The following is a 14,021-nucleotide window of genomic DNA, read 5'->3' as shown; positions in this document are numbered from 1 at the left end:
ACCGTTCAATGCTAAGGCTTCCCATCAAATGGAAGTGTAGAGGAGAGTCGCCTGAACAAGCCAGTATCTGCCGCAGACCAGGACTGCCATCTGTTGAGGAGTTACGAAGGTGGAGGCATTACTTTTCATTCAACCCTCATAAATTGATGCACCCTATGTATCTTTGCTTTAGGGTCACTAAGACTCACAACCAAGGAACTCAATAATACGTTCATTTCTAGCATGTTGGAAATAGCAACTTTATTTCAAATAACACTAGTTATTTGTTACATGTATAATTCAGATTGCTTACTGTATTGTATGTGTGTGTATATTGGTTTGCAGTTTTCCTTAACTCTTTGTTGTGGGAGGGGCTGCAGACCATGTGATCAGAACTGGGATTGTTCAGGACTCAGATGCATGCTTTAGACTTCAGCAGGAACTGTTTGCTTATAGACTTCAGTAGAAACAGATGTATGCTTTTAAAGTCATTTGGAATAGAATGCTGTACAGAAGCCATTAGAGTTTCAATGTAGACACTTCACTAGAAACAGTATAGTTTAGAAGTTAGTTGAAACCAGACTACAGAGACTCTATTAGATTCTCAGAACAGAGAGATGCTTTAGACTGTTGATTCTAAGAAAAATGCCCTGTGTTATCTACATAGAAAAACTACTTCAAATCTTATCTGTAATTGGATTGCTAAGCAAAGTACCTGTATGCTGAATACATGAAGTTTGTGAGTAAACCACCCATGTTACTTTTAAAGAAGTCTAGTTATTTTTGTTTCTTGACAGCATAATTTAAAGGCAAACATGTTATAAGGGGGAGTAGATGTTTTTGGACAACTAAAAGAACACTTCTGGAACTCTTCTGTATATGTGTGTGTGTTTTTGTGCATTGGCATATCGTTAATAGTTCAAAGACATATCTAGTTACATCAGTTTAACAGCTGAGAATCTTAATTGCCTTGCGTGAATGCCATTTTCCCAAAAGTTTATGACCTGAACAGGTCATGCTTTTTACCAAGAGGTTATGGCATCATTCTTCAAAAAGGTTATGACTTCTAACAAGGTCATACCTTTCCAAAGATAATAAAATCTCCAAAAGGTTTTGGAGATTTCCATTTTCCAAAACAGCCATCTCGACTTTTAAAAAGTCCAGCTTAAGGGCCCAAACAACATCACATTCTGCCTAATCTTGTTAGCTAAGCAGGATCAGCCTCGGTTAGCACTTGGATGGGAAACCGCCAACAAATAGCATGTGCTGCCACTGTATTCAGAGGATGGTACTAAGAAAACCATGTCTTGGAGCTGTAATTTTAAGTCTTTGCTAGGGCTTTGTGGCAGTGTGTGTCATTCAGCCATCATTAGTTTCCACTTTAAAAAAATAGTGCCATATTAAGGAGCATGATTCGCATTAATGCCTATTACTACATCTTGTGATGCTCCAATTGGTTTTCTTAGCTTTGCATTGATTGCAGGACAGATGGAGAGTGATTTGAAGCTGAGAGAAAGGAGTTTCAATTTCACAGCATTGGGGCATGTGGTTGAAAACAGGTTTGCCAAAAATTGATGATGGTGGTGATGATGATGATGATGATGATGATGATGATGATGATAATAGCGACATTTATATCCTGCCCTTCTCACCCCGAAGGGGACTCAGGGCGGCTTACAAGTTATATGTACATACAATATATTATATTATTAGCATAGTACAATATAAGCATTATATATTACGATATCGTACTATAACACTATATTGCAATATTATTAGTAATATTACATGTAATATAAATATACAATTATAATAGTGTATTATTATATTGTATTACACTATAACAATATTGTCAGCATTATATGTATATACAATATATTATATTATTAGTATGCATAATATGAGTAATATTATAGTATTATCGCTCCTTCCTTGAAGGTTTTAAAATAGACTCGATGGCCATCTGTTGAAGGTGCTTTGATGGTGCTTTTCCTGCACGGCAGAAAGGGGTTGGACTAGATGGCTGATGCTGTTTTTTCCAATTCTATCGTTCTGTAATTTAAAATTCGTACTTTTTTACATCTCCAAAGCATATGGTGTGTGTTATCTGAGGACAGGATTAAAAAAGATGCTTCAAGAGGCTCAATAATCAGTGGTATTTTCCGCCTCAGTCCGGTGACATCAATTCCTGAACTTTAATTTCCAAGGCTGCTTTTGAAACGCCGAAATAATAATCACAGTCCTAAGAAACTTCTCCTTTTGGCGTGTTATTTTTCTTTGGAGGCCTGACCTTGGTGCTGAGTTTTGAATGCAATGTAATTATGCCTGAATGTCAAAGAGATGTCCTCATCTGATGCAGCGTGAAGAGTTGGCTGCTTTATTGAGCCTCATGATGGCAGATGAATTATGGATGCTCCTGTGAAGAGCAGCTGCTTGGAGTTTATTTATTTTGTATACGGATAAGTTTGTCAAGAACACTATGTCAATTTGAAAAATCTTCTGTTCCTGGTTTGGAAGTGTTCTTTCTTGCTTAATTGTACGGTACTTACTTTTAAAGTAGGTGTTATACTCCAGAAACTTTGTTTTTTGTGGCTGCCACAAACTAAATTGAATTGGTTGAGACTCAATGAGATATTCATTGAAAAGCTATAGCAAAGTGTGCTGCAGGATGTCCTGCAAAAATAAAAGTTTTTGCAGTTTAATAAACTTTTCCCATGTTTTTATGATAGAACTAATAGAACCAATAGAATGATAAAAACCAATTAGGAAATTATATTTATAACCCAGGAACAAAAGTCGTGTTACATAATAGAACTGTGGGCCAGGCAGTGGTGCAGCTGGTTGGTAGCCAGCTGCAATAAATCACTACTGACTGAGAGGTCATGAGAATCAAAGCTCGGGTCGGATTGAGCTCCCAACCATTCAATAGCTTAGCTCGCTGTTGACCTAAGCAGCTCAAAAGACAGTTGCATCTGTCGAGTAGAAAATGTAGGTACTGCTTTATGCAGGGAGGCTAATTTAACTAATTTACAACACCAGTGTGCGGAAAGGAATGAGGAAGTACTCCATCAAGGACTCGGTGTCACAAGTGTTCAATCGCGGAATATACTGCCTTGGAGTGTGATGGAATCTCCTTTTATGGAGGTTTTTAAGCAGAGGCTGGATGGCCATCTTCCTGGAGTGCTTTGATTGTTTCTTCCTGCATCGTTTCTTCTAATTCTATGGTTTTGTGACTTCTGAGTGCTGACACAGTTCATACTCTGGGGTTGTTTCCACGTTGTAAACCATGCATTTTGCAGTGAAAACCAACAGTCAAGTGCAGCCAAAGAGATCTCTCCGGAAACGTTTGACACGTTTCTTGCTGCCCTCCCTTTCCACATTCCCCTCCGTTTTACTTCCAGCTGTCATGTTTCCGGGTGTGATACCACATTGGGTGATACGTCTTCATGGCTGCTGGCCAGGGATGTGAATAGCCGGATAATGCCAGAAACATCCCACCTGGAGGGAGCTGGAGCCTCCCATCTGGCAGGGAGATGCTTGCCCCAGACCATGAAAATAAATCCTTCCCGCGTGGATTTCTGATCGGGGTTTATTTCTGCGTGCGAATGATGAGTTGCAGTGCCGCCAGCTCAAATTCCTTCTGCATGGAAAACGTTAAGAGGGGAATGGGGAATACCACAGGATACTGACTTGCAGGAGCAGGAATGTATGAAAGTTTTGAATCATGCTTTGAATTTGGCAGCCTGAGATTTCTTAGCAGTCGGGTTTTTAAAAAAAATTAAAACATGTTCTAGTCCAGTGATGGCCAACCTATGACACGCGTGTCAGCACTGACACGCCTAGCCATTTTTGCTGACACACTGCCACATGCAGATTGACTGGATGTCTTTTGTGGCCAAATTTGGTGTGATTTTGTCCAGTGGTAAATGAGTGAGTCCTCTTCAAGGGAGATAAAGTGGGGTATAAATAACAACAACAACAACAACAACAATTTGTACAAATATATGTGTGGGCTGTTCTTTGATTTGTGCAAGTTATTTATCAGAGACTTGGACTTTCATGGGCTGTAATATAGATTCCATGGTTCTTAAATATCCCCTCACCTTTGAATTTTATTCTTGCAACTGAATTACATAGGAATATGTAATTCTGTGTGTGTGTGTGTGCGCATGTAAAATGGAAATTAAGGCATTGTATTGTGCACAGAACTTAATTACCTGGAGTGGAATGCAGGATTTTGAGTCTAATATTTTTAGGAAACTCTACCAGGTTTCTAGTCTTTATGGTGGTGGTCCATTGTTGGGAGAAATGGGAACATTATGGAGGAAGCCGAACAGAGTAATGATTGAGTGGGCAATAAACGTGATTTGCATCCCGATATTCAGCACAGATTTTTATCTGTCCCCAGGGTTTACTGGAGGCCAAGCGGAGGTAGAGCAAATAACGCAAAAATAAATTAGACTGCTTTGCATAATTGATTTAAGATTGCTTTGTTTTATAGCCTTGTTACGCAGTTTGGATATTCCTTTCTCAGTTTTGGTTTCCATTACAAATAGCTCCTTTCTGCTCCTCCAGTTTTTGTTTTTGTAATACGGCAAATTTACTGGAGGGAGGATTTAATGGTTAGATTAGGTGCTTTCTAACAACCTACCACACATTTGTTAGGAATGTTTACAGTAGTTTTTTTTAATAAATTGTGTTAGAAGCAACTTGAGAACATACTGCAAGTTGCTTCTGGTGTGAGAGAATTCATCTGGGCGTCCACTGGGTAATGTCTATGTAGATGGCCAGTTCTCTCACACCAGAAGCAACTTGCAGTATTTTCTTGTAGTTTCTGAAACAGATTTTAAAAAACTGCATTGAATTGCACTATATGAGTTTACACACCGACTATATAATGCAGTTTCAAACTGCATTATATGGCAGTCTAGATGGGGCCATAGATGAGTTTCAGCTCATAAGAACACATAAGGAACATTGTCCATTTCTAATAAAGAATAGGGCTTGGAAAAGTTACCTTTTTGGGCAAGGTTAGCTACAGTTCTCAGACAGAGAGTTCTAGTGTCTCACCAAACTACAGTCTCCAGGATTCCATATAAGGCTGGAATGACAATTAAAGTGCAATGATTGTGTTATAACTGTGTGGTGTGGAAGGCTTGCTTGTTCCTATTGGTTCATGAAACTTCATAGAAAATTTTGACTGTTAAACTGCATTTCATTCTATGACAGTAATAATAAACAAAGAGAAATGGAGGCGATGTAATCCTTTTCCATAAATATGAACAAAGAAGACCTACCTCTCCCAATTGTGCAAAGAAAATGCAGTTACAGGAGTTACTTGATATTTGCAGGGCTTTGGGATGGGAAAAGTATTAATTTAAATAAAATCCACGAACACTGGGGTTTTTTTGTAATTGAGAGTTAAAATATAACGTTCAGTATTATCCTCAATTTCAGGTATTCACTGGGAAATGTGGATACGGGAACTGCAGTTTACGGTATTGCAGAATACAGTAGAGTCTCGCTTATCCAACATTCTGTATTATGCAACGCAATCGGCTTTTTAGTAGTCCATGTTTTTGTAGTCAGTGTTTTCAATACATTGCGATGTTTTGGTGTTAAATTCGTAAATACAGTAAATACACAATGTTGCCGTGTATTGAATTGCTTTTCTGTTAGTTTGTTGTAAAACATGATGTTTTGGTGCTTAATTTGTAAAATCATAATGTAATTTGACGTTTAATAGGCTTTTCCTTAATCCCGCCTTATTATCCAACATTTTCGCTTATCCAATGTTCTGCTGACCCGTTTATGTTGGATAAGTGACTGTATATCAATGCTCAAAAAAAGATTTACTACAGCCCCAAGCGTCCACCAATCTACACGGATGATAACCATAAAAGCAAGGTAGTTTTAGGAGTTGGAGTTCAGAAAATGTATAACTTTTCCATTCTCTGTTGTGCCTGATTCTTTGGTTGCTTTCTTGAAGGCTTTCTTGATAGCTGGTTCATCCCAAGTACAATACAGTATTCTGTTTTGTCTTCCCCGTTCCTCTTGATTCCAGGTTGTAGCTCCCGCTGTGGAAGATGTCCAACAACGGGCTCGAAGTGGAAGACAAGCCGCCGGCTCCTCCGATGAGGAACACCAGCACCATGATCGGCACTGGCGGCAAAGACGTGGGAACCCTGAATCACGGCTCTAAACCTTTGCCTCCCAATCCGGAAGAGAAGAAAAAGAGGGACCGCTTCTATCGCTCCATCCTTCCAGGAGACAAAAGTACGATGTTAACTATTTTAAAGTCCAGTTTTAATTCTCCTCTCCTCTTGGAAAGTGCTTCCAGGGTTTCGAGATGTCCTAAAAGTTCATAAGTATTGATGCATGTGATGGCCCCCCGGCTCCAAAAGTTTCTGGCTGAAATCTATTACCTAGATCAGGCATGGGCAAACTTTGGGCCTCCAGGTGTTTTGGACTTCAACTCCCACAATTCCTAACAGCCTACCGGCTGTTAGGAATTGTGGGAGTTGAAGTCCAAAACACCTGGAGGGCCAAAGTTTGCCCATGACCGATCTAGATCCATTTCAATCTGGTTTCAGGCTTGTTTTGGGACAGAGACAGCTTTGGTTGCCTTGGTGGATGACCTATGCAGGGAACTGGACAAGGAGAGTGTATTCGTTTTGATTCTGCTAGACCTCAGTGGCTTTTGATACCATCGACCATAGTATCTTTTTGGGCCACTTCACTGAGATGGGATTTTTATGATGGCTGCGTTCCTTCTGGAGGGACAAACTCAGAAAGGGGTACCGAGGGACTCTTGTTTGTCCCACGGCTGTGGCTTGTTTTGTCCTGCATGCTAGTCAACATGAGAGAAAATTGTGCAGAGTTATAGGGTGTAATGCTATCAATATGAAGATGACACTCAACTCTATTGCACTGTTTACCCCTCTTTGGAAATACTTCAATAAAAATTATTTTTTTAAAAAAAAGACATGCCGCATTATCACAGGATGTCTACGTCCAACACCAATGGAGAAATTATACTGTTTAGCCAGTATTGCACCATCTGACTTCCACTGGGAAGTAGCAGCCAACAATGAAAGGACCAAGGCAGTGACATCTTGGCCCATCCTCTGTTCGGATATCAGCCAGCACACTAATGCCTTAAACCAAGAAACAGCTTTCTAATATCTACAGAGATATTCGCAGGCACCTCAGCAAGCAAGAGTCCAAAAGTGGCAGGCTAAAACTCAGAACTTCAATCCATGGCTGATACCAGATGAGAAACTTCCCCCTGGGTACGTAGAAGACTGGGAGACTTGGAAGGTGCTGAACAGATTGCGCTCTGGCACCACAAGATGCAGAGCCATCCTTAAGAAATGGGGTTACAAAGTGGAGTCCACGGCATGTTAGTCGAGAAGAGCAAACCACAGACCACTTACTATAAAGCAGTCTGAGTCCTGCCACATGCACAGTGGAGGACCTTTTTACAGCAACACCAGAGGCTCTCCAAGTGGCCAGCTTCTGGTCAAAGGACATTTAGTATAATGTCCTTTGTTTTTGTTTTTTAATACATGATAACTGTACCCACAATTCGCTTGTGACATGACAAATAATAAAAATAACTATTACTCTTTTCAATCCCAAGCTGAGAAAGTTGCCCTGACCCTAAACCAGTGTCTATTCTTTGCAATGGTCCAGATGAGAACAAAAAAAAAAAAAAAGAAATTTAATGCAGACAAGACAAAGTTGTTCATGGTCAGCCAGAGAAGAGGGATTCAGTTTGTTCTGGATGGGGTTACACTCCCCCTAAAGACATAGGATAAGGACAATAATACATTTCTAAAAATGGAAACCTGGAATAGAATCACAGCCTTACTGACATGGAAGCCACCAGCCATCACTGCACTGGTGTCATAGGTTAAATCAGAAAAGGGCAAAGTGTGACCAAGATGATTATTTCTGTGGTTCTCAGCCCTCTGGACTCCCCAGAACAATCCTTTGTAGTCACAAATGTATGAAGTGGTCCATATGGAAGCTTCCTTTTAGATAGTTAGCAGCCCTCCATACTGTTTTGACATTTTAAAAGTGCTACTGTATAGGAAAAAAAATACCATTATGGCCTTCCCACACTAATCCAAATCATGGCAGAAAAGACAGCCATCTCCAAAATGCAGTATTTTGAAACCACTTAATGCCATAGTCCTTTCTCTTGTTCCCACCAAACAAGCCTGAGAAGGTGGTAGTACCAAGAAGGGCTTCTCTTTGAGCACTTATGTAGAGAGAGCTGCTGTCCTTTAGGTAACCTGGATCAAAACTGTATATGTAGGGCTTTACAGGTCAAAGCCAACACTCTGAATTGTTCACAGAAATTGAGTTGTTGCAACAACTGCTGCTATTCACGCTAAGAGACCATGTGGACTTATACAGAGGTGCTGATCTTGGATTTCAGGCGGTTTGGCCTCCTTCCTTGCACTTGTTATTGGTATTCTGTAGTTCCTTTGGAAGATCATCTGAGCAAGTGATCTCTCCTTCTTTTGCTCAGATTTTGAAGCTTCAGCTAAAAGTGGCAGTTCCTGAATCAGCTGAATTAACAGCTCATTTGACTGCCGAGTTTGGTTTCAAAATTACAAACCCAGACACTCAACAGCTTTACTCCCATCAATGTTTACATCTTATGGATTTCTTACCTCTGCAAAAGGGTTGCTGGATGTGGGCATAAGGGTGCATTTTCACCACTACTTGAATCTGAAATCAGACTGATGTAAAATCTTCCATATTCAACCCATTTGCTGATCAGCAAAACCCAAATGTATGTCAGCCACCTTTTGCATCCGCTAGGTTCTTTTGACATGTCTCCGGATGACAGATGGTCAAATAGGCGATAGAGTATTATCCATATTGTGGGGATATTTTCCTTACTGAGGATACTATGTCTCTTGAGCAGACGTGACTGCATGGCGGGCGCTTTAGACTGAGCCTTTGCAGATGTAGGTGCCGGCTAAGCCTTGGCAATAAACAGGTTCAGGTCCTTTGGCCAGGGCAAGAGAGGGCCAGTGGCTCTCTATCCCAGTGGTCCATGATTGAATCCAAGAGAACAGGAACTTAGATAATGTTCTGACCCTAGAGATTGTTACTGTTTTTGTGGTATTGTAGTGAAATGTTTAATCTATTGTGGCTGTGGAAGTGTGTGTATTCGTTCCGGCAAGCATTGCAGCAGTCAAGAGGTTAATTACAGCGAGCCCTGATTGATGGCTAGAAGGACAAAGGACTAAGACTTCCCTTTGTGTGCTATGTGACAGGAAGATATGTCACAGACTGTGGAATGCAGGGAGGTGCTTCAGTTCACTGATAACGGACTCTGAGAGAGACGGAGAAACTCCATGATTTGATCTTGCGGAGGCAAGATGTGTCCAGACAGCTTTGGTTGTTAGAATTGTAAATATCTTGTAAATTAAAGTCTATAGTGCCGCTGGGTTCAGCAGATAAGATCGACTGAGCTGTCGTTCTTTGTCGGTGCCACTTTGCCGTTTCTAAGTAGTCTGACAGATGAGGAGGTGAGACCTGACTCATCAATCAGTCAGGACGCCGGTTCCCTGATAACTTTCTCATACTAAACAGCAAGAAATTGGGCACAATGGGGCATCATAACAACTTACGGTTTATTTTGGATTCCGTTTGGAAATGTCCACTAAATTGGGAGGAAGGTAAAGAGAGAAGAGATAGCAAAAACTTGAGGGATTTGGTCCAGTCCAGTGGTTCTCAACTGTTGGTCATCCAGCTGCTTTGAACTTAATCTCCTAGAATCTCTTTCCATTGACAATTCTAGCATGGGCTTCTGGGAGTTCAAGTCCAAAACAGCTGGAGCACCAGAATTTGGAAACAATTGGTCCACACTGTAAGGACCATGAGAACAGTACAGTGCAAGCCACTCATTTGTGAGAAGTACATTCCTGGACTTTGCATAGATAGACAAAATTGTGGATACTAGTGAATCATATTGAAATGAAGGCCCTTTGGCTTCCGAATACAATCAAGTCACACTAGGGGATCTAGAACATGCCTGAGGAGGATATATTTCATCAGACATGGATAAATGAAACCATCGATGCTGTTCCCACAGATATGGGGGTCGTGTTGTATATTCCTGTCACCTGTTAACATAAGGTAACTCCAGGAAATTCTTAGTAGTTTCCCCCTTTCCCCTTTCTTCCTTTGAAATCTAACCCGCAGCATTTATTTGTATTCCTTGGTGGTCCCCCATCCAAATCTTAACCAGGCCTAGTCCTGCTTAGTTTCCAACATGAGTGTTATCTTTTAGGATACTTAAGCATTACATAATATTCATGAGACTGCAGGAGTGTTAAGATGTTTAGAGGATGACTTTTTCCCAAATCAAGAGTCATTACGTGTAGACAAAAAGTGCATATTTACCTCTAAACCTAGCAATTGAACTTTTTCCAAGTGAGAAGAGTCAATTGGAGCAAATCAGAGGTCAATTTTTGACCCTGTAGATGTTGTGGACTCTGGTTTCCATCATCCTCTGCCAACATGGTACAAAGGCATCTACATGCAAATGATTCCCCTCTCCTGGTTTAGTCTGAGTAAAAGCCTGCATTTAAGTAAATACATATGTTAGCATATTAAAATGATGGGATTGTCTCCTGCTATTAGAATATACTGGTTTAACTGCAAAACTTTCAAAAGTTCGCTAGCCCTTTTCTGTGGCACTTGGAGGGAGAAATCCTGCCTGAAATGTCTACGAATGTGATCAAAAGAGATTAAATAGTAAAATATGGTTCAACAGGCCTTTAAAAGTCTAATTCTCATAAGCCTATGCAGCATGCTGCGGTATATGGTATTTCAGAAGCAAAAAGCGATTATAATGGTTAATATTTTAATGCATTCAGGCTCAGACCTCCAAAGCTGTTCTGGATTTGGTCAAAAGAAGCCATCTGCTCTTCATATGCTGTTATAATCCTGTGTGTGTAAGAACTTAAGTGCCAGTTTATTTAACAGAGCTGGAAGGTAATTAATTTAGTTCTTAATTCCCATGGTTGTGTGCTTTTAAGCAGCTTATTGGACACAGTAAGAGACCTCAGGTCTTAGGGCTCTCAGAAGTACGTACTGCAGATTCATGCAACTGAAAAATATAAATTGTTGAAATATTGCGTGCTCCTAATTATCCAGGGACTACCTTTTTGTTCTTCTTATATGTGTTGAAGTTCTCAATGACCTTCTTGAGTGTTTTCTTGGCAAATATATATTCCCAAGATATTTGTAATACCTTTCTTCTGAGGCTGAGAGAGTGGGACTTACTTAAAGGTACCCAATTGGGTTGCCGTGGCTGATCAGGGACTCAAAAATGGGTCATTTCTGTTGGGGTTTGTAGAAATAAATAAATAGAAGCTTTACCACAGTTTCTGAATCAAGATAAACCCTGCAGTATAATAAAATATCACCCAGGCTTGTGTAAAAAGTAACAGTATCTTTACTTCAGTTCAAAAGTTCAAACAGGGCAACAATATATACAGTAGTCTTTTGAATTCACACAGAGAACTGAGGGAATAAACTGTCCCTTTAAACAGTCTTTAAATATACCCCATTTGCCTTATAAATAATCAGGCTTTGGAGAGTATGGCAGCCATTTTATCTTCTCCAAGTTTTCCTTGTCATTTTATACTTTTGATATTAATGAAGAAATTGTGGCATTGAATGTTTGCCGTTTATATGTATGTTAACTGCCCTGAGTCCCTCTGGGGAGAGAGGGCAATCTAGAAATAAAGTTTTATATTATGATTACGATTATTTCCTTCCTGATCATTTCCAGTCAGCTACTCTCCTCCCTCTCTGAGATGAAAGTGGCAGTTAAAATTGTTTGTCTCAGCACCAAACTAGAGACAGCAGCCAATCAGAATTCTGGCTCCTGACTGGCTCAGCCAATCAGTTGTCAACACATGCTCTTTTCAGCCAACTCACCACATCATGGTGCCTCTTTTACAAGTCCTCACAATTTCTTGGTTTGAAAAAAGACCTCTCATGGGCCTAAAATTTATTTATTTGTTTGCCATACTTATACCCTGCCCTTCTGGCCCTGCAGGGGACTCAGGAGGGCCTCACAACAGGCAGCAATTTGATGCCAAAATGTCCAAAAATAGGTTATTTCTTGGTTTGAAAAAAGATCAGAAGGTCCATAGATGTGACAAAATTTTCCCAAACCATCTAGAGGAAAAAATAGGGGGACACTGGTTATTTTTGAAGAGTTCTTAATCAAAACTATAAAGGAGCTATCCAAGGTGCTGAACCCAGCTTGGCTTATTTCACCACCTTGGATAGCTCTTGCTGAAACCAGGAGTGGATTCATTGCTCACCAGGAAACCAGCACTTCTCAGCCCCTGTATTTGATATGCACTTCAGGTATAATTCACATCGGTGTGTCCTTCAAGAATAATGATAGTGTGCTGCTTAGCAGCTTATATGTTTATGTGTAGTGTACACATCTTCAAGTCCCCTGTCAACCTATGGCACCTCCTGAATTTCCTGGGGATATCTTAGGCCAGGAATACCCAGAAATATTGCCTACAGCCCCTGGTATTAATTGGTGGTTTCCATCCATGGACTAACCAGACCACTCCTACTTATATTTCAAGATGAGATTAGATCTGGTCCCCTTAAAATATTTAGGCTCAATGGGTGGCACCCCATCCAGTGATACTTAGTGTACACGACTTTAATGAGCGCTTAGATCTGCCTTCTTGGAGCTCCAAAGTCATAAAAAAGGTTCATCTACTCCAACCCGGGCTGTGGTGCAGGCTGGTGAGCAGCCTGCTGCAATAAATCACTCTGACCATGAGGTCATGAGTTCGAGGCCAGCCCGTGGCGTGGTGAGCACCCCTCAATTAAAAAAAATAAAAAATAGCCCCTGCTCGTTGCTGATCTAACAACCCAAAAGATAGTTGCATCTATCAAGTAGGAAATAAGGTACCACCTAAAAAAGTGGGGAGGCATATTTAACTAATTTACGACGTTGGAATGAGAAAGTGCCGTCACAGTGGATGATGAAGCAGCTGCTCCCCTCTGTGGCCAGAATGGAACATCCCTCAGGAGAAAGTTAAATTGCCTCTGCGTCTGTTTCTGTCTCGGTTCTATGTGTATATGGGCATTGAATGTTTGCCCTATATGTATATAATGTGATCCGCCCTGAGTCCCCTTCGGGGTGAGAAGGGCAGAATATAAATACTGTAAATAAATAAATAAGTAAACAAACAAACCCTTTGTCTTGGATGTAGAAATCTATAGCTAAAATATCTGCTACAGCTTGTGCTTTGCAATGCGGTAACTCATGGCATCACCCCCATGGACCATCTATATATATATAAAAGAGTGATGGCATCACGGCAATTCACAAAACAACAAAAGTACAGGCCCCCAACCTCAAAATTTGACAACACAACCCATCATCCACGCCTCAAGGTTGATACAACAAAAAGAAAAGAAAAATAAAGTCCTAATTAGAGGGAGAGCAATAATTGTTTTTTATCCAATTGCTGCCAGTTTAGAGGGCTAATCTCTGCCCACTTGGTTGCCTAGCAACCAAGGGACAGCCAGGGTTCAGTTAGGGGACAGGCAGATTTAGGCCTCACTTAGACTTCTTCCACAGATTATCTAATTTGCACTGGATCATATGGCAGTGTAGACTCAAGGCCCTTCAACACAGCTATATAACCCATTTATAATCTTATATTATCTGCTTTGCACTGGATTATCTTGACTCCGCACTACCATATAATCCACTTCAGTGTGCATTTTATACAGCTGTGAAGAAGGGGCCTCATATAATCCAGTTCTAAGCAGATAATTTAAGATTATCAATATACAGTAGAGTCTCACTTATCCAACGTAAACAGGCCGGCAGGATAAGTGAATATGTTGGATAATAAGAAGGGATTCAGGAAAAGCCAATTAAACATCAAATTAGGTAATCGTTATATAAATTAAGCACCAAAACATCATATTATACAACAAATTTGACAGAAAAAGTAGTTCCA

At 40.4% G+C, this 14,021-nt stretch overlaps 1 protein-coding gene across 1 annotated transcript in view; it reads left to right on the top strand.

The window, feature by feature from the left end:
* The window catches only part of pak1 (p21 (RAC1) activated kinase 1), a 109,079-nt gene that overhangs the window by 48,732 nt on the left and 46,326 nt on the right, over nt 1-14,021 (top strand). The window contains exon 2 of the mRNA XM_062974499.1: nt 6,044-6,255. Coding sequence (XP_062830569.1) covers nt 6,066-6,255 — 190 coding nt within the window. The 5' untranslated portion in view covers nt 6,044-6,065. The remainder of the gene's footprint in view (nt 1-6,043; nt 6,256-14,021) is intronic.

The sequence above is a fragment of the Anolis carolinensis genome, chromosome 3, assembly GCF_035594765.1.
Source record: "Anolis carolinensis isolate JA03-04 chromosome 3, rAnoCar3.1.pri, whole genome shotgun sequence".
Classification (NCBI taxonomy): domain Eukaryota; kingdom Metazoa; phylum Chordata; class Lepidosauria; order Squamata; family Dactyloidae; genus Anolis; species Anolis carolinensis.
Note: the sequence above shows the minus strand (reverse complement) of the source record. Positions and strands in the feature narration are given on the sequence as shown.